General features: G+C 38.5%; 1 protein-coding gene across 1 annotated transcript in view; it reads left to right on the top strand.

The window, feature by feature from the left end:
- LOC136846680 (uncharacterized) overlaps positions 1 to 26,873 on the top strand; it is a 99,745-nt gene extending 72,872 nt beyond the window's left edge. Inside the window, exons 3-6 of the mRNA XM_067117687.1 lie at positions 23,011 to 23,133; positions 23,320 to 23,909; positions 24,157 to 24,324; positions 24,618 to 26,873. Of these exons, the coding sequence (XP_066973788.1) occupies positions 23,011 to 23,133; positions 23,320 to 23,909; positions 24,157 to 24,324; positions 24,618 to 26,012 (2,276 nt within the window). The 3' untranslated portion in view covers positions 26,013 to 26,873. The remainder of the gene's footprint in view (positions 1 to 23,010; positions 23,134 to 23,319; positions 23,910 to 24,156; positions 24,325 to 24,617) is intronic.
- The last annotated feature ends 311 nt before the right edge of the window (positions 26,874 to 27,184 follow it).

Here is a 27,184-nt window from a genome sequence, read left to right as displayed (position 1 = left end):
TGGAATGTTGACTTCAAAAGCGTTCATTTTTTTTCTTCTTTTTTTGTTCTTCTAAGATTAAGTTTGGATGTCATTGTGGCAATCCAGAGCTCCCAATTTGGCTTTACCCTTCCCTTTGCCCTGTTACTACAAGTCTCACCGTTAATTTTTACTACTCTGAATCGGCACGCGCCCAAGACCTACCGTAAATAAAATTGTTGGAAACGAAGTACCCTGACACCTGAGACAAAGACTTAAGCAACAACTTATTAGAATTCCTGGGAACTCCTTTCTCACTGAGAACGCTGCCTGAATGTTAATACTCAACTGACTAGGACAGCGGTTTGAGGCTTTGAAGTGGAGAAATTAAGTTTATTATGAATGTAAATCAAGTACTTGAACAATACCAAAGGTAAAATGTTTCCACCGCAATCAAAATAAAAGTTACATCAGTGTCCCCACGTGGACTTTCGAGAACTGAATGTGTGATTAAGAGACGCATAAAATTATTTCTCGATAATTTCGGACTTGTGTGAGAAGAGAAAAGACAAAACTGAAGTTTTCCTTTTTAAGAATGTTTTTTTGATTTGAAGTTGCGCTGGCACATTGTTTCAGAAATAATTTAATACACAAAACAATACACGGAAAATTACAGAAATGCTGTAAGAATTTCGAACTGAAAAATGAAAAACTGAAAAAATCTCATCGCAGATGCAAAATTGCTCTTAAAGAGTACAAAGCCATAAAGGATGGTCTTGAAATTTTATACAAAAATGTCATAAACATAAGTAACAAACTTCTTAGGAATATACCTTTTAATCAAATATTACTACTCCCAACTGTTATTTCACAATGAACAAACATCTATAATGAACAATACTTGAAGGCCATTATAGCTTGCAAAGCAAATTTCCATTAAATGTAGAGCCAGTACACGAATGAGAAAGTAGAAAAGAATAACAAATAAAATAACATATAATAGAGGGCCGTCTTTTTAGCCCACAGTTGTTGCAACAGTTAACTGAAGAATATTAATCTATCACTTTACTGACTTATTTCTTTATCTACTTTTTTAATTTCCATTTTCATTACCGAAATAATGTTTCTCGGTCAACGTTTTTAATGAAAATCAAACGAAAACAATGACACTTTAGTTTTAAATCCGACGCATTGAAATTCAAAGCACAGACGCAACACAAAGAGTAAAGAATACTTTAAATAAAGTCACATCGACAAAATCACGAACAACTAAAGGGTGTCTCCCACTCTTGGCATGAAGGGAAACTGGGACAAATGTCAATTGTGTCGCCCAAATCAAAAGGAGTGTTATAGCCACAGATCCCAAACCCCGATAAAAGAGGAGTTAAACTTAAGGTCCACGGCGCTCTGGCATTTAATAATTTGAATCCAAAAGCCACCGGAGCGAACGGGATATAATACAAAACCACTGAACTAAAAACTAAAGTACGATACCTGTTAACCCCCGCAATAACATCAAGGTTAAGAGCCTTCCTTCATGCCAGCACAGTCTTCGCAGCGGAAGAGGGAAGGAAATGAGACTATGATATAAAAGCGAGAGACGGAAATTGCATATGCGCACTTTCGGGCGTGTTTTTCTTCAATGGCTTTTGGCGAGACGTTATGAACACGGTTTAACTCCAACTTCTGATACCTCAGTTTTCGTTTATGGTTAAGGAATCTGATCGGTATACAGGCTGCCCAAGACTAACTCGGTCCGACGCAAGGAAGTGGGAGTTGGTGGCGATCTCGTCGTTAAAAGTAAATTGATTCAGCGATCACAGTAGAATATTTTGAAAGCGAATGGCGTAAAGGAACGACTGACTGACGGACTGCTATAACAGGTCAGGGCTCCAAGCATTTGGTACAGATTTTCTGGCATGGAATAATCAGATGATTCTGTTTTAATCACAAAACACCACAAGATTTACGAAGCTTGCTTGACAAAATTCATCATATTCCTAGAGACATGGAATTCAAGATAAATCCGTGAGAAACATAGAGAACAGAATACGCACAAAGGGATGAAAGAGGTGGAATCTTTTAAATGTTTTTCAAAACAGTGATATCCAGCACAGGCTGTCTCGAGTTGGAATTCTGTAAAAGACCAACATGAGTAAATCAATGTGTAGGCTGAACGGGATATTGGCATCAAATTCAATGAAGCTGCTCACGAACGAAAGATAATACATAAATATTGCCACACGGATATGAATCACGCTATGACTATGAATATAAATCTAAAATATTTTCAAAAGAATCAGATGAAAGGCAAGTGTGGAAAATGAATAAGGTAATTTACGACAGACGATGATGATGCCATCTAACGACATCTGTAAATTATGCAGTTTGTTTACATCGATTTGCGCGGAAAAAACAGTCAACTGCTGAACTGTAAGCAACAATGTTTTCATTGGACCAACCGCTCGATCGTCATGAATCAATACACAGTTTACAGCGAGTCTGGTCTTTGTTACAAACTTATCACGACCTGTTTCTGCAAAAAATATATTATTCTACAATAATCTAAAATCCTGATTCCAACTTTCGCAGACAGCGTTGCTGATTACTGTGTTACAAATGCGACGGTTGCTGCAAAAGTAATTGCTACACTTTCCGTCTGATATAAAGTCCAGCTTTCCATTCAATGCTCGATAAATTTGCCGATGATTACTGCATTGGCGAATGTAACGTCAGTAATTGCTTCTCACTATGAAGTAAATTGAATGACAGTCGTCATACATGTTAATTATCTACTCACTGTCACACGTGTTGTTATGCATAACAACTGCGAGTGACATGAGTGCATGAAATAACAAACAGATATATGCTGTACAGTGACCTAGCTGCTGAATGCTGCATAGCGTACGATCAGAAATGCTGAATGCTGCATAGTGTACAATCAGTAATGCCGAATGCGTCATAGCATACAATCAGAAATGCTGAATGCTGCATAGCGTTCAATCAGAAATGCTGAATGCTGCATAGCATTCAATCAGGAATACTGAATGCTGCATAGCTTACAATCAGAAATGCTGAATGCTGCATGACATATAATCAGAAATGAAGAATGCTGCATAGGGTACAATCATGCCGAATGCTGCATATTGTACAATCAGAAATGCCGAATGCTGCATAGCGTCCAATCAGAAATGCTGAATGCTGCATAGCGTACAATCAGAAATGCTGAATGCTGCATAGTGTACAATCAGAAATGCTGAATGCTGCATAGCGTACAGTCAGAAATGCCGAATGCTGCATAGTGTACAATCATGCTGAATGCTGCGTAACGTACAATCAGAAATGCTGAATGCTGCATAGCGTACAATCAGAAATGCTGAATGCTGCATAGCATACAATCAGAAATGCTGAATGCTGCATGGCGTACAATCAGAAATTCTGAATGCTGCATAGTGTACAATGATGCTGAATGCTGCATAACGTACAATCAGAAATGCTGAATGCTGCATAGCGTACAATCAGAAATGCCGAATGCTGCATAGCGTACAATCAGAAATGCTGAATGCTACATAGCGCACAATCACGTGACTAATGATTTGTTGACACTTGGTGAATTAATTTGACTGCGACTTAGTACACATTATACGATCTGGCAACTGGCAATTATCCCTGATTGCCGATGGCACCAATTTTCCGTTATTACTCAATTTTGTCAACTGGCAATTGCTGAATATTGTACGAGTTTATTTCCAATTGCGGCAAATGGATTATGTTTTCCACCTATTGCTTCCAAGATATGTATTTGTCCCTTGTCATACAAAATTTCCAAAAACCATACTCTTTGCTCTGGAGTTTTCAGTTTATGATTTCTCATAAAGGAAAGATCTTTGAAAATTAGCACAGTCGATCTACACTGATGGAAAGCACAGAAATCTTTGTTCTTGTATAATTATGAAGAAACCGGTGCAAAGTAATCAGTCTATTTTTCTGTGAAATTTCTTTCTTTTTTATGACAATAATATGCGACATGGAAATCACTTTTTTTTTTTTGCTGTGTGGCAAGAAAATAAACAACGTTATCATTAAATACTTTTTCTTTTATTGTATCTACTTATGATGCATTATAGAAAACTGTCGTTTATATAAATATATATATACAGTATATATATATATATATATATATATATATATATATATATATATATATATATAATATATATATAAATATAATGGCCTGTCGAGTCGCCATCAAGAATTCCTCGTTATTATTAACTACGTGACCGTAAAATACCCACAATGATATGTTTAGACCTTAGCCCTCCCACCCGGGAAATACAAGCAGCCCAAAACGCTTCTCGAATTCGAGCGTCCAAAAAGTTTGGGCCGAGTTGGTACTCACTCAAGAGAGGCATCAGCGACACCTCCAGATTTCTCGACCGGAAAGATTTGATGGTTTTTTCCCCACAGGAATAAGAACCAGTTCTAGATTTTTTCTTTCTGTAAAAGAAAACCATTTGTCTGTCCGTCCACACTTATTTTGTCCGCCCTCGGGTCTTGAAAACCACTGAGGCTAGAAGGCTGCAAATTGGTACGTTGATCCTCCACCTTCCAATCATCAGACATACCAAATTGCAGCCATCTAGCCTCCGGTAGTTTTTACTTTATTTAAGATTAAAGTTAGCCACAATCGTGCGTTTGGCAACGATAGAAGACAGGCCACCACTACGCCATGTTGAAGTTTCCTGGGCCGCGGCTCATACAGCATTATACCGAGACCAACTAAAGATAGATCTATTTTCGGTGTTCATGATTATACGCAACACAGAAAATTCGATTGCGCCGAAGAAACTTGAAGGCACTTTTTACTTTTTTTTTCTATTTTCCCTCTCGGTTTTGTTGGCACATCAAAAAATTCTTAAGGCGTTGATGTATAATGGCGTTGACGTGCCAGATACTCATCTTCATCAATCAATCAATCCCGTAACGGTTTGTCTAAATGTCGTACACCGTTGGCTTCAAAGAGTCAAACAAGACAGATAATTGCTTCTCGACATAAGGTATAAAGTTCAGAGGCGATAAACCATATCTCCATCGCACAAAAAATAAAAATAAAAAGTAGAGAATTAGTCAATAATAAAAGAGAACAAAGCACAAGCGCAGCAGAACAGAAGGCAAGGCAAAAAGGTAGAAACAAGGCTTACAAGGTCAGAACCTGACCAGCATAAAGGCCAATCCTAATCCTCGACTCCCTGCATAAAAAAAAAAATCCTTGTTGTTTGTAGTGATTCATGGGACCCACATAAATATGTTACGGGATATGTTCTGTGGTTTTTATGGAATATGTTTCGTGGTTTTTATGGAATATATCTTGTGTGGTTTTTGTTCTGTGGTTTACTTTTCCGGATTTATGGGATGGCTTGTGAATGACCGTTGTGCTGACGTAGTTATTGGACTTTTTTATTTTTTAAAGATTCTCTTTCTTTCTCGTGTAATGCTTTTAAATATTTTCATATCATCTATTCCTCCACGACCCCGTCCCCTCCCATCTCGTGCTTTTAAGGTTTAGGGATGTATTTCTTCTCTAAAACAGCCTAATATATTATACGTGAATATATGATACTCAATTTAGGAGATGCAAGGGAATTATCTGTCTCGGGTGCTGTGTTCATTAGCATACCGTTCACTTCAACAACATGACTACAATCTACCTTCAATTATCGGTGCGATATATATATATATATATATATATATATATATATATATATATATATATATATATATATATATATATATATATATATATATTATATATATATATATACATATATATACATATATATATATATATATATATATATATATATATATATATATATATATATATATATAAGCTTGGACACTTGCACAATTGCAATGTTCATTCCTACGAAGACTAACATGACATCATTTAAACAGGATGGTTTCTAACAGAGATTTTATTAGCAATACTTACAAGTTTTCAAGGACTAACTGCCCCCATCGTCCTGTTAAGTCTTCATACATACATACATATATATATATATATATATATATATATATATATATATATATATATATATATATACAAAAGGAAGGATTTCGTTGATTATCATCATATAGTCAAATAATGGCAATGAATGCTTGAGGGAGATAATAAAATGTTAGTCTTGGAAAACTTGTTCAGAATGGTTTTGTTATACATGTTAACTTTCTCATATGAAATCATATATATATATATATATATATATATATATATATATATATATATATATATATATATATATATATATATATATATATATAGAGAGAGAGAGAGAGAGAGAGAGAGAGAGAGAGAGAGAGAGAGAGAGAGAGAGAGAGTGGGTGGATGCTGAGAGAAAACGTTAAAGAAAAAGAAAATACGGTACACAGCATAACGTTCTGATTTCACTCCACGTTTAGGTCTCTCTCTCTCTCTCTCTCTCTCTCTCTCTCTCTCTCTCTCTCTCTCTCTCTCTCTCTCTCTCTCTTGCTGCGCCGAACAGAGGTGTTGTCTACAATACCTCATGTGCTCAAATACATCCCCACCCCTTTATTGGATTTTTAAAGCCCACTCTACCTCCTTTTCAAGTTCATTATGTACAATTCACAGTAGCGATGACCATAATAATTGTGATGACAATCCGATTTTATTTTTATAATAACCAGTCAATTTGGCCTGACACGTCCTTCTTCGCTGTTAGAAGGATTCCGACTTATATTTCTTTTTGTCTCTCCCCGTTTGCAATAAAATCTTCAAATTACTTCAGAAAATGTCATCACTCTAGATAAGTGGCAATTCAACTCAACGTGGAAAATACCCTTCTCAAAATTTATCGAAACAACTTTCGTTAGCTCGCTACAGTCTAAATTATAAAACATATTAACAATTCTCTGGCACATCTAACAGCATTGGACATTCGCACGTGAACACAAGGCCTTTTAAGGCTTTCTAAAAGAAAGTTTTAATCCCTTATAGAACAGGGCAATGCGCCGAACCACATCAGACGATTAGCCTAAAGGTAGCATGAGTATGCCGCAATGCTCAAATAGCTACTTGTTCACGCCGAGGCGAAACGGAGGTTTGGGTGGGTTAAAGGAGAGAGAGAGAGAGAGAGAGAGAGAGAGAGAGAGAGAGAGAGAGAGAGAGAGGGGGGGGGGAACATGGTTCTGTGGCAGATTTTATCTGAAAATTAAGGTATACGTTAACTTCATAAACGAATTATCTGTGATTTTACAATCGGAGATTATTAAACAAACGGGGAGAGAGAGAGAGAGAGAGAGAGAGAGAGAGAGAGAACAAGGTTCTATGGGAGATTTTATCTGAAAATTAAGGCATAAATTAACTTCATAAACGAATTACCTATGATTATCCTACAATCGGAAATTATTAAACAAACAAAGAGAGAGAGAGAGAGAGAGAGAGAGAGAGAGAGAGAGCATGGTTCTGTGGCAGATTTTATCAGAAAATTAAGGTGTAAGTTAACTTCATAAACGAATTATCTGTTATTTACAATTGGAGATTATTAAAGAGAGAGAGAGAGAGAGAGAGAGAGAGAGAGAGAGAGAGAGAGAGAGAGAGAGAGAATTTCTCTCTTATATTATTTGAAGCTTCAAGCGATATTTCATTCTCATTTGTATTTCTTAAGGCTTATCAGATTCAAATATTGACATGATGGGAACTTTATCAGTAACATAAAGTATAATAAGTTTTTCTGAAATCTATTTAATGGTACAGAGACCGACAAGGACGAGAACAGTGATGAAATGATTCGGGATATCTAAAGACGGTAGAAGATTCCCTTTCTGGCTGAAAATATGAAAAAATTAGCAAACTGGTTGACTCTTGGGTTAGTGACATCCGCCCGCACTATCTGCGACTATTATGCTTTTCATCTATCAAAAAAAATATCCCGTAGAATTTTACCCCATTCGAAAAGAACACTGGTCCTTTTTTAAAATATATTCCCACTAAAAAATTGTAAAATGTTGTACTGTACGATGACCAGGACTCCCCGGGGGGGGGGGGGGGAATTCTCCAAAAAAGTAAAATAAAATAAAATCTTTTTTCCTTTTTCCAACTTCACCGCAGTTTTCATTAAGGTACATTTGACTAATCAAGTTAGTGAATCTTGGTCGAAGGTTCTCTCTCTCTCTCTCTCTCTCTCTCTCTCTCTCTCTCTCTCTCTCTCTCTCTCTCTCTCTCTCGTCGGTGATATTGGTAATTCCTTTTTCCTCTGTAATTTTGATGTTGGGACTCTCTCTCTCTCTCTCTCTCTCTCTCTCTCTCTCTCTCTCTCTCTCTCTCTCTCTCTCTCTCTCTCGTCTGTGATATTGGAAATTCCTTTGTCCTCTTTCCTTATGATGTTGAGACACACACACTCTCTCTCTCTCTCTCTCTCTCTCTCTCTCTCTCTCTCTCTCTCTCTCTCTCTCTCTCCCTCGTCTGTGATATTGGTAATTCCTTTGTCCTCTGTAATTTTGATGTTGAGACTCTCTCTCTCTCTCTCTCTCTCTCTCTCTCTCTCTCTCTCTCTCTCTCTCTCTCTCTCTGTCTCTCTCTCTCTCTCAAGATTATGACACTCCTTCCCTATCTCTGGCTTCTTTGATATTAAGCCTCAGCTCAGCTTAATGACACTGCATGAGACGTGGTTATTATAATCCCCAATAACTGCGCCAGTTAAAGCATCTTACCCAAGTGAGATACGTGTAATTACTGGACTGTCTCGCATTTTAATGAACGTAACGGTCTAAGGCCCGGGAATGCTCGCGCAAGATACAACTTTATTTGGGTGCCTGAAAATGCAGATGAGTTGGTGACCCCAATTTCGAGAACGATGCCAAGCCAAAAATAAACACCTTGTTTCTGAAGAAGAAGATTGGATTAGTTACACAAACAGTGATGCGCTCTCGGGTCAATTCTCATACACTAATGTATATTTATACATACAATTACACACACACACATACATATATATATATATATATATATATATATATATATATATATATATATATATATATATATATATATATATATATATATATATATATATATATGTAGAGAGAGAGAGAGAGACATATCCCCTACGAGGAGGTGGCTGCAGAAGAGGCTACCCATCCGGTTTTCAGCAAATATTTTGGGATGAGTGTGTTAATCTCATGGCTTTCTTCGCCGCAGCTGTTACCTACCACATTCGACTATCTACCAGGTACACAACCCACTGCCTTGATTTAACAGAGGCTTAATGAACCTGTCGCTAGTGAGGCCAGTATCATGACAACTTAACAAGGGGTTTCAAATCGGGCTCATTTAATTGCATTCCGATTCTGAGGTTAACATAGCCTCGTAAAATATAAGCTGGCTGCATAATTAAGGAAACAAAGAGGGAAGCACAGGAATCCAGACATTACAAGAGAGTGCATCGAGAGTTCGTGACTTGAACTCAGCATCTAGGAAAGCGCAGACCTTAACGTTTAAAGCAAAGACAAGTCCCCACTACAATGTTTGTAGTCAGTTCAAGTTGTGACGAAGATCTGGGTCACTGATGAGGCAGACTGACTCTGAATCAACAAACGTAATTTGCATAAGTTTGTCGGTACACAAGACTACTTCTGGATTCCTTGACTTGTCTTTCTTTTCTTTTAATAATGTTTTTTTCATTCTAATATACCTCTTCCAGCAGTTGTAAAAACTAATTCCTACAAGAGATACGATGAATTTTCGAGCAAAACAGACCAAAACATGCCAAGGAAATAAAACGTATCATTAAAGCCACCGCAAACGCTCTGCCCACTAAACTTTCAACAAACTTCGTGAGGTAGGGCGCTTTTGAGACCTGCGCGAACGCTTTATATATCTCTGTTCAAGTTGACTCGAAGCGAGAAACGAAACACGGACGTTTCTCGTACGTTACACGCCTAAATATTAATGATTTCAACGGTCCTCTGTCATTGGCCTGATAGCCCCACCGGCATTTCGAAATGACTGGGTAATTTCCGCCCGGCGCCCAAGAAATTCCACGATACGACCTGATAACGCAGCTTCAATGACTGGTACAGACGACGAGCGTGGGCGTAAACAGTTTTAGAAACCAGAGGGCAAGGAGGTTTTTATTTTTCATTCTGCATCTTTTCCATAAAGCGAAAATAGGGTGGTTTTGGTACAATGTTGGATGGGTGGCCCGGAAAATATTGTGGGAAAGGCAAAATAAGAGTTAATGAAATAACTACGTCGATTCTTCATTATTTATTAGGATGATGACTACGTAATTAAGCAACACAGAATTGTCAGCACCTTATTACTTTTTACCAGAGTTCATTACTGTCTTCCCTCAATGTCTCGGCCTTCCCACTCGTCTGGTGCATCTGATGTTGTCATGTGCTAATCTTACAGGGGTGGTTCACAGGATATGCCCATGCCACCTCCTTCTCCCTTTCATTATTATTTGACCTGTATGGGAAATTCCCGTTATTCCCCTTTAAAAATTCGTTTTCATGTGAAGAGGTGCTGCTACAGATCCAATCAGTTGGTGGACAGTAGATGATTGGATCATGCAGTTCGGTATCATATTCTCTCTCTCTCTCTCTCTCTCTCTCTCTCTCTCTCTCTCTCTCTCTCTCTCTCTCTCTCTCTGATATATAGAAGCACCCTTTGAAGACCTTCCAGTGAATCCCTGTGGTTGCGTAAACACAATTTTGAGAATCCATGACTCTGATTGATGTTAAATTGATCCTTATGGGTTTCCTAGATTTCCAAAACTGGAGAAGAATTAGACGACATGAAGAAAATAGTCATGCTCCAGCTTAAAATAAGAAAACAGTCTTACTCCAGCTTAAAATAAGAAAGCAGTCTTACTCCAGCCTAAAATATTTATTCAAACTATCCCATACTGCTTTCTCTGGCTATCAACTGTGAACCGATCGACAGTGTTTAAACACCCATACCGGAACCAAGCCGGTCCCAAGCCCTGATAAAACGCGAGCGTTAATGGGCGACAACAAGGCGCGGGAGCCAATGAGAGAGTGGGTGAGTCATTTCGAACGCGCTGAATAACTCTGTAATGCCATTTACTGGCAGCAGAAGTGCGATCCAGGACGATATGTCAGCGCGTTCAACACACGTGTTGGATTATCAAGCACCAGGGGGTCGCATGCTGTTTATTAAATCAATGCTGTGAGCACGACACGTACAGCTCACTGTATCACCTTAACTAAGTTAATGCAAAACGAAAACCTGGAGACAGCTCTTCGTTTTGAGGCGAATGAACAAATTAAATAAGCGATTAATTCACTGATGAGTGAAGATAAAAAAAACTAAGGATATAAAAGGTTTAATATCTCATTTTTGTTTTTAATTAAAATTTGCATGAATAAATACGCACGATTTTCCTCATTAAACCGGGTACGATGAGGGTACTTTCTTTGTTAATTAAGTATACGACTGCAAAACTGGATTATATTGCAATTTGGTAGTAATAAAACAATGTTGCAATTAACCAATTTCGCCTTAAATGTGCCATGTTTTAAAGGAATTACGGACCACCTTGCAAAGACAAACAGACTTCCAAGTCCAATTCATATCGTGGAATGACACCACAGAATAATGAACCACAAACGAGAATGAATAAATTATGGATAATAGAGAAAACGCATGAAACGAGTTGATAGTGAGGGGAAACACACACACACACACACACACACACACACACACACACACACACAACAACAACAAGATCTAAAATTAACGAAAGGAATACCGAATTTTTTTTAAAAAAGACTAGCTTGATGCAGCAAAGAGAATAAAAGAACGGAATGAAAGAAACGACTTGCGTTAGACTAAAGCACAGAAAAGCCGAAACGGATAAAATTGAAATAAAAAAAAATCCTTGTGTTAAGAAATGTAGAAGACTAAAACAACAACAGAGAGTGAAGACACAAAGGAAACGAAATAACATTCTCGAATAAAAATAATAAAAGGGTATCCTCCATTTTCCTTATTCTTTAAATCCTTTCCGCCTGACGAAGTGGCGTTTGGGATTACCTGAGGCCGCAATGGAAAGAGGAAGGAGGAGAAAGGATGAGAACTGGCAGAAAAATGAGAATGTGAGAACCGAATGAATTCGAGAACGACCGTTGATGATGTGGAGAAATCAGAGATAGAGAGAGTGAAGTGAAATGAAATTTGGAGAGAGAGAGAGAGAGCCCATTATCTCCAAAAACCATTATAATTCCAACAGACTGATTAATACGAAGCAGACATATTCCCGATAATCGTTGTCGAACAATTTAATAATGCAAATGAAAATCAAGTCATTCCATGTCAATATTAGATCACCAGTTGATTTTTTTACTCTCGTCATTATAACTGCTGAGCCCAACACAACCTCCCAACCCCCTTCATCCATGTGTATATATATGTGTGTGTATATATATATATATATATATATATATATATATATATATATATATATATATATATATATATATATATATATATATATATATATATATATATATATATATTCCTCCCCAACCCAACCCCCATTATTCTTCTTGTGTCTGGTCCCACCCCTCTCCCCTCCCAAATATCTCTCTATCTTTCTGCTAAATCCCCGCCCCTCTTCTCTCTCTCTCTCTCTCTCTCTCTCTCCTTCGACTTCACCCTTCCATTGCACCTTGAAATACGGCTGGCATAACACGAAAAAGACAAATAAAACGACTATCACCGTACATGATCCTACCTGCAAAACAAATACAAAAGAAGAGAGAGAGAGAAAAAAAAAAAAGAGAAGAGGCAGAGAAACGAGAGGCATATCCTTCCAGCCAATTATTATCAAACGATGTCTGAAATATGGACCCACTTACCGAAAACGATTCCCGTCGTGAAAGATGCCAGGGAAGGAAGGGCCTGACCTAATCCTCTTCTAGACTTTTATGCTTGCATTCGTTTCTCGTGTCACATCTCGGTAATCTGCAGCTACTGGAGGGCATAAGAGCTTTGCGTTGTGGAACGCTTTCATTAATTTCATTTCCATGAAAGTTTAAATGAAATTCCTTTATTGGTTTTCCGTGATGTCTTTCTTGGCGTGTTATGTGAAAATGGTGGTTATCATCATTCAAATATGGTAAAGCGTTATAGCTACTATGCTATTTGAAAGTTTCGTTAAACTTGTCATCAATGAATTCAAAGGTCTGTATTTTGATGAGATAATGCGGGTCCTAAGCCCGGATAAAAGGAGAGGGTTGAATGTGCAGTCAAGCCCATTTCTTTCAAAACTACGAAGCGTTTACTAAACTTGAAATACGCCTCATGAGTTTGAGTCAAGCGACAATGAGTCACAATGAGGCCGAAATCTAACGGAGAAGAGTAATGTTTGTGAGAGAGAGAGAGAGAGAGAGAGAGAGAGAGAGAGAGAGAGAGAGAGAGAGAGAGAGCATACACTAGAATCCTTAAAGTACATCATCATATCCCCGTACGGCTGCATGGGACGTTCCTTCAAGCTCACTGGCCGGAGAATTTTGTGGTTGGCCCCACCCCATAAAAGGCAGTTCTTTTTATACAGAACCAGACTCTGCATGACCCATTCGCCTTTAAAGTCAAGACCATGCCAAAGTCCCTCGCCCTCAGAAAAGTAAGTTTATTCTATACGGTTAAAAAGACCTCAAAAATACTTACTGAAAAGGCCAAGGTTACGGGCGTCTGTGTTCCATTGCTATTCCATTTGCGGGAGTGTATGATTCACAAATTTATGAATGGGGGAAGAGTCATAAAGGGAGAAGGACCAACAAACACCCTACTTTCTCCTGGGGGCGGGGGTGGGGGGGATTTATTATGGAAGGAGTTAGGGCCCTTCACCGTGAGCTAATCAAAGATTCAGAGGGGACTAGGGTTGGTCTTCGAGGGAGGCCGGAGTGGGTCCTGGTCCATACCAGCGTAACTCGAGTGAAATACGCGGCCACAGTTATGCCTGTGGCGTTTTTCGGGGAATAGCAATTGAAAGGAGGAAATTCCCAAGTAAAATTAAGTTAAAAAAAGGTGAAATTCCTAACCACAAAATAACAATTACATGGAGTACGTGGCCAAGTAACTGTAACCACAAGAAAATGTGTAAAAAAATTACTAAAAAACGGCAGATAGAGACGGATAATATTCATGAAAATGGCAGATAGAGACGGATAATATTCATGAAAAATGGCAGATGGAGACGGATAAATTTAATGAAAAATGGCAGATAGAGAAGGATGATATTAATGAATAGCATAGAATTAATGAAAAATGGCAAATAAAGAAGGATATTATTAACGAATAGCAAATAAATTAGGATTACTGAACAAAAACTGGTGCAAGATTATTACTGAATAATAGGTGAAAGCAGTAATACTAAAGAAGGAAAGTACTAAATGGCAGTAGATGGATAAAAACGATGAAGATGACTTACGTAATATTAACTCCGCGCACGTGGAAGTACAAACTAATCAAAACTTGGTAATAAGTAGCTACTCGCTTATGATGCTTTTAATAATTAATTTCCTTCCCCATCAGCCTTGGAATACAAACTTCGGCGAAGAGGAGGTGCCACGGCCACGCCAGGCCCTTTAGACATGAACCAGCTGATCAATCAACTTACAGAAGACCCTCAAACGTGGAACGTATGATCTCGAGGGCTCGAGGAATTTACGTTCGCTCTCGGTACTCAACACGTTCTCTCTCCATGAGCCACTGTGAGAATAACAACCTCCTGAATTTGTAGATATTCATACGTTATGTGAGAAAGCGAGATTATTCAAACGTGCCGGGCCCGCTCAGTCTCAAAGGGTTTGGACCGTAACACTGCTGCCTCGTTAAAAAAAAACCAAGCGATATTGAAGTCTTCAAAAAAGCCTTAACAAGCCAATTAAAACGGCAGTGAGCTAAAACTGGGATCCGGAAACCAACGGGCGAAAGCGACTCACGTCAGAGATATATACGAAAATGTGTGGAGACCCTTGGATATAAAGGTGCAATAGGATAGCATTCCTACCAAATGGCACAGTACTTGCCTGGGCCTCTCCCACTCCCTCCCCCTCACCCTCCCCCTCCCCTCTCTGCCTCATAAAGGAGAACTAACAAGCCTACGGTTGCTCACGGTTCGCGTGGATCTGAAGATCGTGGGTGTGTATGGTTGGCGGACCAGACTCCTCTTATACACATTCTTAGCGCACTTGTGATTTGCATTTCTTAATTACTTTCACTTTAGATGGATTTAGTGATTTAAAAGAAGTATAGCATTGGTAGAATACAGAGGATTTACTCTTTGCATTAGCTGCTTAAAATTATACACGCACACACACGTGTGTGTGTGTATATATATATATATATATATATATATATATATATATATATATATATATATATATATATATATATATATATATGTATGTATATATATACACATACATAAAATTATATATATATATATATATATATACACACACACTATACACATACACATATACATATATGTGTGTATGCATAAACAAGAAACTTAGAATAATGCCATTCTCTTGAATATTCAACTCGAAGCAAGGGAACGCCTTGGACCAACGAAATATACATCAAGGAAAGATGATATCAGGAATGTACGATAAGATGTATCGATATGTAATATGATGTATAAAATTCAGGTGACGTGATATATATGTGACAAATATTTGTCCAGTATCGTTGCGCCTAAGACAACTATCGATCATGTACCGAAGTATGCGTGATAGCTATAAATCGTAATTTTTAATATATGACAGGTCTGTATCGCATATCGATGTACGGTGTCTATGCAGCAGTATCAATATATGTACGGTAGTTAGGTTATGTATAATGTGTCCGTGCATGGACGATGAATATGCATCTAGTGTCGAAACATGAATGAATGGTATGTTTGAAAAAGCGCTCCCATGGAAGAGCACATCTGCTACGCGCTGGAAAGTATTATTTGCTCGTAAGCATTACATACTGCCCTTATCGGTTAACGTGGACAGTAAACATACAAAACCAAAACAATTTCCTTAACAGACCCTGGCAGGGCCAAAATTCGACATTTCTTCAAAAACTGAAAAATGAAATTTCCCCCACGCCGAATTAAATGACCGGGAAAAAAAATCATAAGAGAAAATTTGGGCACTGACCACACCTTTTCCTCTAGACCTCCTTCCTTCTTTTTCCGCCCCGTGGCATTTGTCCAAATGTTCGTGTTCGAGAGAGAATAGAGGGCTAAGCTTAAGAACCGGCACGGTATATGCAACGGGGGAACGAAGCCAAAGAATGATTGTCCTTCTTGATTGTCCCTCTTGATTGTCCTTCTTGGCAACAGCTGTACGGATCCTTATACGCGTCAGTTCACACGGAATCTAAATGGCGAAGAGTTTCTCTTGATTGGAGGTCCTCTCGAATCTATGGCCTGGAGGTTTTCACGATTTGAGAGGGACAGTCGCTCTAAGTTATTGGGCTTCCGGATTTAAAAATACGAGGGATGTGGACAGCACAAAAACGGATTTCTGAATGTTTGTGATAAAGTATCTAAGGATGCATATACACATATATATACAGTATATATAAATATATATATATATACAGTATATATATATATATATATATATATATATATATATATATATATATATATATATATATATATATATATATATATATATGTGTGTGTGTGTGTGTGTATCATGTGAGTACTCATTGTTTTCTTTCCTAGGAAGGCAGCCTTTTGTTATGGAAAAAGGGCATCCCACCTGAAAATATATATAATACACGAAAATCCCTGATCATAATTTTATCAGTTACAATAAAGATAAATGGGAATGTATATCTCAGAGCATACGCTATAGAACGGGGAAAATTGGTTTTCCGGCACCGTAGGTTTCATGAATATCTGGGAAATAGAGAATATCTTTCAATAACCAGGCAAGATATATCTTGCAATATTCCTTCCGTTCAAAGTTGGTCGTCTACCAAGATTGCGTGTGTGCATACCATCAGATGTATATATATACAAGCAGATCACGAACGCACATGCAAAAGCACAGAAACATATGAGCTTGGATGCTTATTCGTCTGTTGGCTAATCTGCCTTTTTTTTTTTTTTTTTTTAGCTCTTGTCTACATTTTGGACATCCTATTCTCCTAAGCATATTTCATATTAATTTTAATAATTTCGAATTTAAGAGAAGAAAATTAAAGACTTCATATGCATTTTCCATAAATATACGTATTTTCTAAATGGTAACGGTATGAGATGACTACCCACTAGTGGCACCCTCATCACTGTGGTTTTATTATTATTATTATTATTATTATTATTATTATTATTATTATTATTATTATTATTAAGGGAGAATCACGACCCCGAGGCTCGACCAGAAAAACAGCCCTACGTACGAAAGTGTAGAATTCTCTTTCTTCCTCTGCACTGTCTTTTTCAGAGACGAGTTTTCATCGGTGGGTACTTTTGCTGCAGGACAGTCATGTCAGTCTCTATCCTGCACGATAAAAAAAAGTAAAAAAAAAAAAAAAAACCTTCCACTTATATTTATGAGACGAAGTTTCGAACAAGCAATACTGGATTTGCTTCGCACGTTTCTTCGACCATTGACAATATTCTAAGTTTTTCATGTTTCCTTCCTTGGAATTTTCCTTTTTCCAAAAAAACCTCACTAATACTTCATCTCTTTGCACTCCCTTTTTCCATTCTTCTAACGCATTTCGGAGTATTATGCATAATACTTGTCCCCTTGATAACCAAGAACACCTCTTTGCTTCCTTCAAAACTAAATCTCTCTTTACGGGCCGTTGGCCTTTTGTAGATTAAACACAGAAGTGGGCACTTAATCGTATCTAAAAACGATGATATGTTTTACTTTACGGTTAGAAAACTCCCCGTTCCAAAACGTAACATTGTTACCAGAAAACAAACCTAACTCGTCAGGAAACAGTTGGCAGCTATGAGACCCAGGTGGTGTAGTTTGAGCCTTAACTTAAACTGAAATCCCACTAACCACTACATTTATTGCCCTCAAAAAGATCTTAAACTCTGAAAGAATTTATCAACTAAAATATTACATATTTTACGTTTTAAGGGAACTTTAAGTCAACTTTAAGCACTCATTTTCGCAAATAAAACCGTATCACCCACATCAAAACATTTTCCCAGAGACTTTCCCACGCATGGACACAATAAATCAGAACCTGTAACATAAAAATCCAACCGCAGTGCAGAGGTTTTTCTCCGATTTGTAACAAACAGTTCAAATAATGGTACAGATAATGTGGGAGTTGCATCCTTCTTCAACGGACGAACAATATAGAAAGATTCCACTCTTGAGCCGATTAGCGAAGCCGCATGACTTCACCCAATGACTTCCTTGAATGTAGCAGATAGTCACATAATGTTTCTCTTGACGGCTTTTGAATGCACAAGTCCGTAAGAAATGTAATAAAGTACCCCAAAGGAAGCCATTTTCACGATTCAAGTCTCTATCGCATTTGTCTGTATAAAAATAAAGCGAATCGCATACTCTCCTTGAACTGGAACTATTAAAATATCAAGATATGAAGGTCATTGTCATTATATAAAAAGGCTCTACGTGTATGACATCTAAAACCAGCCAGGTCAGACCCCGTAATCTGCTGTGATTTGCCACAGCTATAAACAGCCGCGGTTCCGCTCGAGAGAATGAATCAGAGGATAATATTTCCTGAAAATTCATTTCAAACGATATTTCATTATTAATCCTTTTTTTACCACTGCATTCACAAAGCGGATGATGTATTATTGTCCGTGCTTTGTGTCGCATGAATACTTCTGTATTTGTCTTTCTTGGTCTCAATTTATTTTGCTCATAAACAACGGGAAAAGTCAGGGCATTTGATTCGAAACAACTGCTATTCAGAAAACTAGCTAAAATTAGCGATGATCATGATACAAGGGGTGTCCGCTTCGAGTTTTCAGGCGGTTGGGGGCAAACTCCTAAGGGAGAATAATAATACTTACACATTTCTGACATCTAATTATATCTTAGCCTAACTTCCAGCCTCATTGTAGGTTTCTTGCTAAACTAAGTAACCAACTTAATGCTTTTTATATATTTAGGTAGGATTTCCTCCTTATAAAGCCTAAACGAGGATTTTGGGGGAGGGGAAGCGGGGTGGGTAAACATTCGTTTTGACCACCTAATGGATGATGCTAATGATGAAGAAAACAAAAGCAAGCTCGAACAATATTGTTGCTGTTATTATTATTTATTATTTATTCAGGTGTAAAGCTTTCTTTACTATTCCCCAACATCAGTAAGTTATTGCAACATCAGCGGTAGACAATTTGCCTAAAAAACTGAGTCCCATTTGCGATCAGAAACCACACATTCGCGCTATCAGAATAAATAAATTACTAATTATGTAAATAAATAAATAGACGAAAACATTCAATTTTCTCTCCTGATCTGAAACTAAAGAACGAAGTCTCCTGGCCGTTCACGACAGGAAATCCTTACAGAAATATCTCAAAGTGAAGAACCCAGCGTTTCTTCATTCCGTACTTTGGGAGTGGATGAGATGGCATCTCTCAAAACAGTATTCCCTAATTTACATTACAATCGCCGTGATACCTGCTTCCATTCTTTAAAGAAAAAAATCGTTCTGCAGTGTTTAAAATCTGATATCCTGAACCACCGAGAGAGAGAGAGAGAGAGAGAGATTCACCAGTTTTGCCTCTGTGAATTATTCCATAATCTATAATCTATCATCATTAAACGCACTAGAGGTTAATCTTTTAATTATTACCTAATGCCAAACTCCATCCCAACGTCCCCAAAAAATCAATAAGCTTAAACCCTACGAAAATGAATATTAACGGAGTAGTATTTAAATCTCGTTAAAACCATTCTGTTGGCAGCTTCCACCTGTTCAGCGTACAGAACAGAGTATGCCTCCTGACCCGTTCCCAGTGCTAACGAAGGTATTAATCCATGTCAAGGGGTCATTAACGTTGCCTTTCCAGCGTTTAATCCACAGACCAATACATTGGTGCGAAGTCCCATAAATTGCGTTGAAAATATCTCTTTCTCTCGGAGCAAGCTTAACACATTGCATCCCACGCCGTGTATCACTAAATAATGAACTTTTCTGGTATGCACATGAAGCTTTTTGCGGTGGCCTAATCAACATTTACCCCTCTGTACTCTATTGCCAGCATCAATAAATCACCCACAAACATTCACCCTTCTGTATTCACTATTGCCAGCATCAATAAATCAACTACCCACATTTACCCATCTGTACTCACTATTACCAGCATCAATAAATCACCTAACCACATTTACCCTTCTGTACTCACTATTACCAGCATCAATAAATCACCTAACCACATTTACCCTTCTGTACTCACTATTGCCAGCATCAATAAATCAATGTTTGTAATATAATATATATATATATATATATATATATATATATATATATATATATATATATATATATATATATATATATATATAAAATCAGTGATTCTTAAGATTAACACAAAAACCCACTCATAATTAAATGGACAAATATACCAGTTTTTACTCTGATTTACGACAATAAATGCACGGAAACAGTGCTGAACCCTTTGTGCAGTTCTTTAAATTAAAAATCAGCATGATTTTAATATCAGCACACCTCATTAATGACGCGGGAGGAAACACGTTATATTTTAGCCTGTTAATTATTCCCGTCATTACTAAGCTTATTAGTATTTCTTTCACCGAGGGCTCTTTGATAACCATAATGAGATATGAGACACATTTAAATGAAAACAATAGCACGGAATGCTTAGAGCTTAATTTTTATAACCTCCATACATACATACATATATGCATGTATATGTATGCATAAATACACATATATGTATTTACCAGGATCATTACAATTAAGTTCTAAGTATTCCCTGCTATTGTTTTCATTGAAATGTGTCATGTACACACACACACACACATATATATATATATATATATATATATATATATATATATATATATATATATATATATATATATATATATATATATATATTGACTTTATCACATACACAGTTGTTCTGTGCAATAGTAGAATTACTAAAAGGACCTCATTCAAACTGGATGGTATCCATTAGATACCATCCAGTTTGAATGAGGTCCTTTTAGTAATATATATAATTTATATATACTTTACACACACACACACACACACACGCACACACACACACACACACACACACACACACACACACATATATATATATATATATATATATATATATATATATATATATATATATATATACACGAGTATATATACATATACACACACACGCGTTAACCTTCATTCGTTTACTGTTGTAATCAAGGAGCAATAAAAGCCAACGCCTGAAGACAACACGCACAGGTCGGAGGAAGCACTGGGAAAAAATGTCTAAACGTAAGCAGAAAGACATCTAGCAATTTGCATCCACTGACTCGCCCTGTTTACGTTCCCAAATGGCGTCTGGAGACTTAAACTTCTTAAAACGGGACAGCGCGTTATTTAAATTCTAAAGACGTCTTCCAGAGTTTAAGCGAGGACATATTCTACGCCTAAATAAAAAAAAAATATTTGTTTTAAGGTACGAATGTTATAATTCTTGAGAACCATTTCTCTCTCTCTCTCTCTCTCTCTCTCTCTCTCTCTCTCTCTCTCTCTCTCTCTCTCTCTCTCTCTCTCTCTCTCTCTCTCTCGGCCCATTTGGCAGTCAAGCTCCATTCCACTATGGGTCATTGGATCGACCTTTGGGTCGCATGTCGATTTTATAGATCAGCTTTCTTCTTTTTTTCTCATTTACCAATACCTTTAAAGAGGGGACGCGGATTCTTAATGGGATGATGAGCCTTTAGGCATGTAATTAGCGCTCACTAGTACCTTCAAGGTGAGTGTTTGCTTGTTGGGGCCTTTCGATCTCTTCAAGAGCTTCCAAGAAGGAATTCCTTGATGATATCTTGTTTAGATTTCTTTCCAATATCAATATACTTATCAAGTCATTCTTGAATCAGTGAAATCAACAAAATAAACGTCTAAAAAGGGCTTTAATTTGTCTATAGATTCCATTCACCAGAACGATCTTGACTTCAGGAAACAGTGGCCCAATGTTAATCGTCTTTTAGCAGGTAAATAACTTTTATATTCCTTCAAAATTATTTCCTGTTTTTTTATGACTCATTAATTCGAGTTATATGTATTGTGCCATCAAGTACTCGTTATCAGTTCTGTTCTCTCGATCGATCTTAATTCAGCATTTCATCGACCAGTCCTCTATCTGCGAACTTAGATTAGAATAAAGATATGTAAAAGGGAATTGATTTTGGTCTCAGTAATGAACATTCTGAGGTTGGAGAGATTCATTACAGCCAATAGTTCATTGTTTTTTAATTATCATTTGGTCTGATATTGTTACCAGTAAATGACTGAGAGGTCATTTACATTTTTTGTTTTGCTTAATTCGAAAGATATACAGTTTGTGTATGGTTGCAAGGTGCGTACTCAAAGCCTGTTCCCATGGACAGCATCTTACATATAAAAAGCTGACATTAAAAAATTTAGGATTCCATTTAATGCTCTCTCTCTCTCTCTCTCTCTCTCTCTCTCTCTCTCTCTCTCTCTCTCTCTCTCTCTCTGCAATGGAGCTGTGTTTTAGCGTAATTTAGAGCCGTTTATTTTTCTTTTAGTATATTTTTGCTCATTAGTCCACGGCACAAGCATTGCACATTCTAGTAAAAATATCAGTAATTAACGTTGCAAGCCGTTTTAAAAATCACCTCAAACACAGAAGTGAAAAACGACTTACAAAAATATCCTATTCTCGCGTGAACTATTTTTCGTATCTAACCTCTATTCGAAACCGAATTTATCATAATTTGAAAGGCTATTTTAAAGTAACATCCGGCTGACAGATGTACCTAAATGTCCCCTGTGTATCGTTTAAGGTATCTGCGTCGGAGGGATGTGGCGATGCGGCCCGGAGAAACCAAAACCTGAGGGACCTGGGGCCATCATTCAGCTGCGGAGGGATGTAGCAGCCACGCTCATGAGGGTAGCAGCAGATGTTCGTAAGTATAACTAGCTGAACCAGACAGGCTTCTCTGAACCAGACAGGCTTCTCTGAACAGACAAGCTTCTCTTGTATTCGAGAGGAAAACATGCACGGTATTCACTGTAACAGAGAAACACCTATATTTGTTTATGGTTCATAAGTATTCCCATCTAAATTCACCTACAACAACCGTTTTTCACAGGTTCTGGCAACACTGCGGCTGCTGCTGCAGAGCTGGAGGCCACAGCAGCCCTTCTAGACAATCGCTACTCGCCTAAAGTGAAGGGACCTCCTCTGACGAAGCCCGGGGCTTATATTCCTCCGCCGCTAGGTTCGTCTCCCTCGCCAGCCATCCAGATGCTGGCCGATGAGCAGGAAGAGACGCCCATGGGACACCCGTTGAAAAGGGGATCTCGGCGAGACCTGCTCGTTGAGGAAATGAGGGGGGTCAGCAGTTTTCAAGAACTGAGTGCCGAGACTTTCCATAAACTGAGCAAAGTAAGCGACAATGATCACCCTTCCGTGGGGAACCATTCGCAATCGCCATCTAACGTCCGGGTGCATCTGGATAGAGGTAACGTCACGAAGTCGCCTTTCCTGAACGGAAAGTCCGGTAAATCGGAAACCCAGGAGGACGACGACAGAATTGAAAAAGAGAAGGCGGAGAATCTCAAGCCGAATGATAACTTCGACTTCAGCAATGCAGTGAAGTCCGTTTATCAGATGTATATGTTGCCTGGGGAAGCTGAGCTCGATCTGGGTGACGAGCCATTGCCATCCCTCAAAAGTCAGGTGAGAATGCTTGAGTTAAGCCGGTTTAAAAGAAATTAAACCACAAGTTTTACAATATCATATATCTACTCATCACAATGAACTTTTTAAAGCTTGTAAAGCGTGACATTTAATTGATAACATAAGCAAAAGCACAAAATTTTGTAAGAATTTGGCTTTTTAACATGTCACTGGGAAAAACAAGTCACCTCTCCTAAACTTGGAATTAACTGAAATTGGTTGGCCTTTTTCCCTTTTCCGAATGCAGATAACCGTCTTGGTGGATGGCTGTGGTTCTTCTCCAGCTTACACTGTCAGTGCAGTGCGGCAGGCTGTTGCCTTGTGGACGGGAATGGCAGTAATTGTAGGGGTTGATGAAGAAAAACGCGCCGAAGTTGATGATATCAGTCATCATCCGGGAGTGAACGTACTAACAGTAGGTATCCAAATTTTGTGATTTTAGTCTGATGAAGATTTGGTGGCCATTCTGTTTTGTCTGGTAAACAGACAAACAAACAAAAGAACCGGATATTCACAACCAAGATGAGTTACTAATCATATTTTGTGTACCACTAGAAGTTAAGTAATATTCATCACTGAAAAGTATGTAGAGGAAAAAACAGTTATGGTATTGTGTAATCATTATTTATTACTGTCGTTATTATTTTGTTTTTAGGAAACGTGACACCCATCCTTTATTTATAATGGTCACGTGATTTTCTCCCCTAGGTCACATGTGAAAAATGGCGGCGAGTTGACCTGAGTTTACTGTTGGATCAGGTCACGACGCCTTACAGCTTGGTGCTGGATGGCGTATCGGCCGTGACAGACGACATCAACCTCCTCCGCTTGCTCTCCATTCTCGTCGGGCTCCGAAAACTGGGCGTGGGCGTTGTTGGTGGGGCCGAGAGAGGTCGAGATGGCTTTTGGGACTACGCGTGCACACGCCTGACGCTGGACAACTCCCGCCTTAGATTGCGAGACGGATACGAGTTCTCTAAGGCGGCGTGTCTCTTCTGCGACGTCACTTCTTCTTCTTTCCTGGCGGAAACCAAGGTTCTACGCGAAGTGTCCTTTGATCCGAACATGCCGCACAGATCCCAGATGATCGACTGGGGTCTGCAGCTCCAGAGGAAGGGTATCTTGGCTATGACTTGTCCAGACGTCATGTTCCACTCACACAGGAGCCTTAGGCCGAGAGAGCAACACCGCGAGGTGGACAGAAGCTGCGTCACGAAGGAAGACCGAAAGCAGGCGAGATCAATGCTGTGGGCGGTGAAGCGCCAGTACAAAAAGCTGATACAAAAATGGGAGATTAATATCGTGATATTCAACAACGGTACAACCCTGGAGTACGACTGCAGGGAAATGCGCTATGAGTGCAATGCTTATCACAAAGTGAAGCACTACATGCTGCCACCGTGTTGCTTAAAGATTAAATATAAGATGTTTAACACGCTCAATATCATCGCGAGAGAAAATCGTGTCCCATACGAGATCAATTCCGGTACTCTGTTAGGGGCGGTCAAATTCAAAGACGGTCTCCCGTGGGATTTCGATGACGATGCTTATTACCGCAATTCAGACGTAGAAATATTTATAAGGAACAAAGCTCGCATGAGGCGTTTGGGGCTTTCTCCATATTTCAGTGACCAAGTCAACAGGGTCAACTCATCAATAGTCAGTAAATACATATATTCGACAAGTCCAGGAGGATTTTTCATGGACTTGTGGGGCATCAACAAGATGCCATCAGAGGGGACGTTGGAAGCCCTTAGTAAATACCCAGATAACCTGGTTTGTCTCCAGCATGGCCATATTCCAACCGCCATTAAGATGGCAAAGAATGTCCTGATGAACAAGACAAGGACTACTAAGCCTGGGAGACCCATCCCACCCACTTGTTTCCTCAGTTCCATCCTGAGGGTGGGGTCGAACTTGGTATCAGGGCCATGGAATCCCGGCAAAAAGGCTTTGAACCACTACGGCGACAATCTCTACCGCCACCAGGGTCACTGGCGCTGGAGTAGCGTCGAAAACCCGGGCTGGAGGCCTTGCCCGCGCCCCGGGCACCATACTTGCCTTGATATTCATCCTACGGATGGTTCCCTTCCTTTCCTGTGAGCGAGACAGTTTCCATAAACGAAGCTGTCAGGTGCCACGCCAGCGCGACGAGATGCCCTTCTTGCTTGCAGCGTTGAAAGCCGTTAGTCCCCACCTATTCCGACATCCCATGGGTGTTTCTGCTAATTCTCTTCAATGGAATCCCTTTGCATGTGGCATTTCCCATACAGTATGGGCGAATCATCGACGCTACGCGGACAGGAGCAGTAGCAGCTTTTTGCTTGAAAGTATTTCAACAGCTATAAAAGTTACTTATTCCGACCATCCTATGGATGACTGAAGTATCTCAGTGACGTTGTAGTCAATCTTACTTTACTGCTATTTTTTGTCAACGTTTCCTTTCGAAAGTTAAATTTAACGTCCAGCTTCTTTTTCCCGTTTCCTTTAGGTGTAGGCTACACTGTTCCGATGAGAAATTGTTCCATAATGGAACTGGCTTCTGAGAAAACGTTATCAATCTCATATTGCTTCAACCTCACTCATATCCTTTAATGATCAAGCGGATTTTGAAGTAGCTTGGTCTAGTGATTGTACATATTACGAAAGAAATATTAAATAGATAAATACTGATTTGCGTGGAAAATATCAGGATTTTTCTACCTACTGCTATTTCTTCTCGCCCATCCTGGATAAATCATTTTAAAATCGCACGAAGGCTTATTCATGACTCCTTGAAATTGAAAGTCCCTATTAACGGAATCAAACAGCATATCAGTCTATGAATGTTGATGTTCAACAGTTTACCATTACTCTCCATGGCATGAGTTATCGATATTTTAAGGTTTCCGTGTGAATTTAAAACCATTTGAGAAATCATTTCTCATTTTCCTAAGTAATACAATTCAAGAAGCAAAAAAAAAAGGAATTAGTTAAAAGTTTTGTAATATAGAATATTACCATATATCCTCAATATCTGATAGGCTAGAGAATTGGCTCTTAGATTCTCTGAGTATTTTAAACACCAGAAACTACTGGCTTCCTATAATAGTGCATAAGTCCCCGTTCATCCTAGGTTAGATATTAGAATGATAACTCCCGCTTAAAAGGGATATATGTACTCCTTTCAACTCATAAATTACCTCAGTACTCGAATACATGTATATATGTACAAATATTTACACAAACACAGACACGTGTATATACTTTGCACATATGATGAGTAACGTGAACTT

The sequence above is a fragment of the Macrobrachium rosenbergii genome, chromosome 15, assembly GCF_040412425.1.
Source record: "Macrobrachium rosenbergii isolate ZJJX-2024 chromosome 15, ASM4041242v1, whole genome shotgun sequence".
NCBI lineage: Eukaryota > Metazoa > Arthropoda > Malacostraca > Decapoda > Palaemonidae > Macrobrachium > Macrobrachium rosenbergii.
This window is presented reverse-complemented; position numbering and strand designations above follow the sequence as displayed.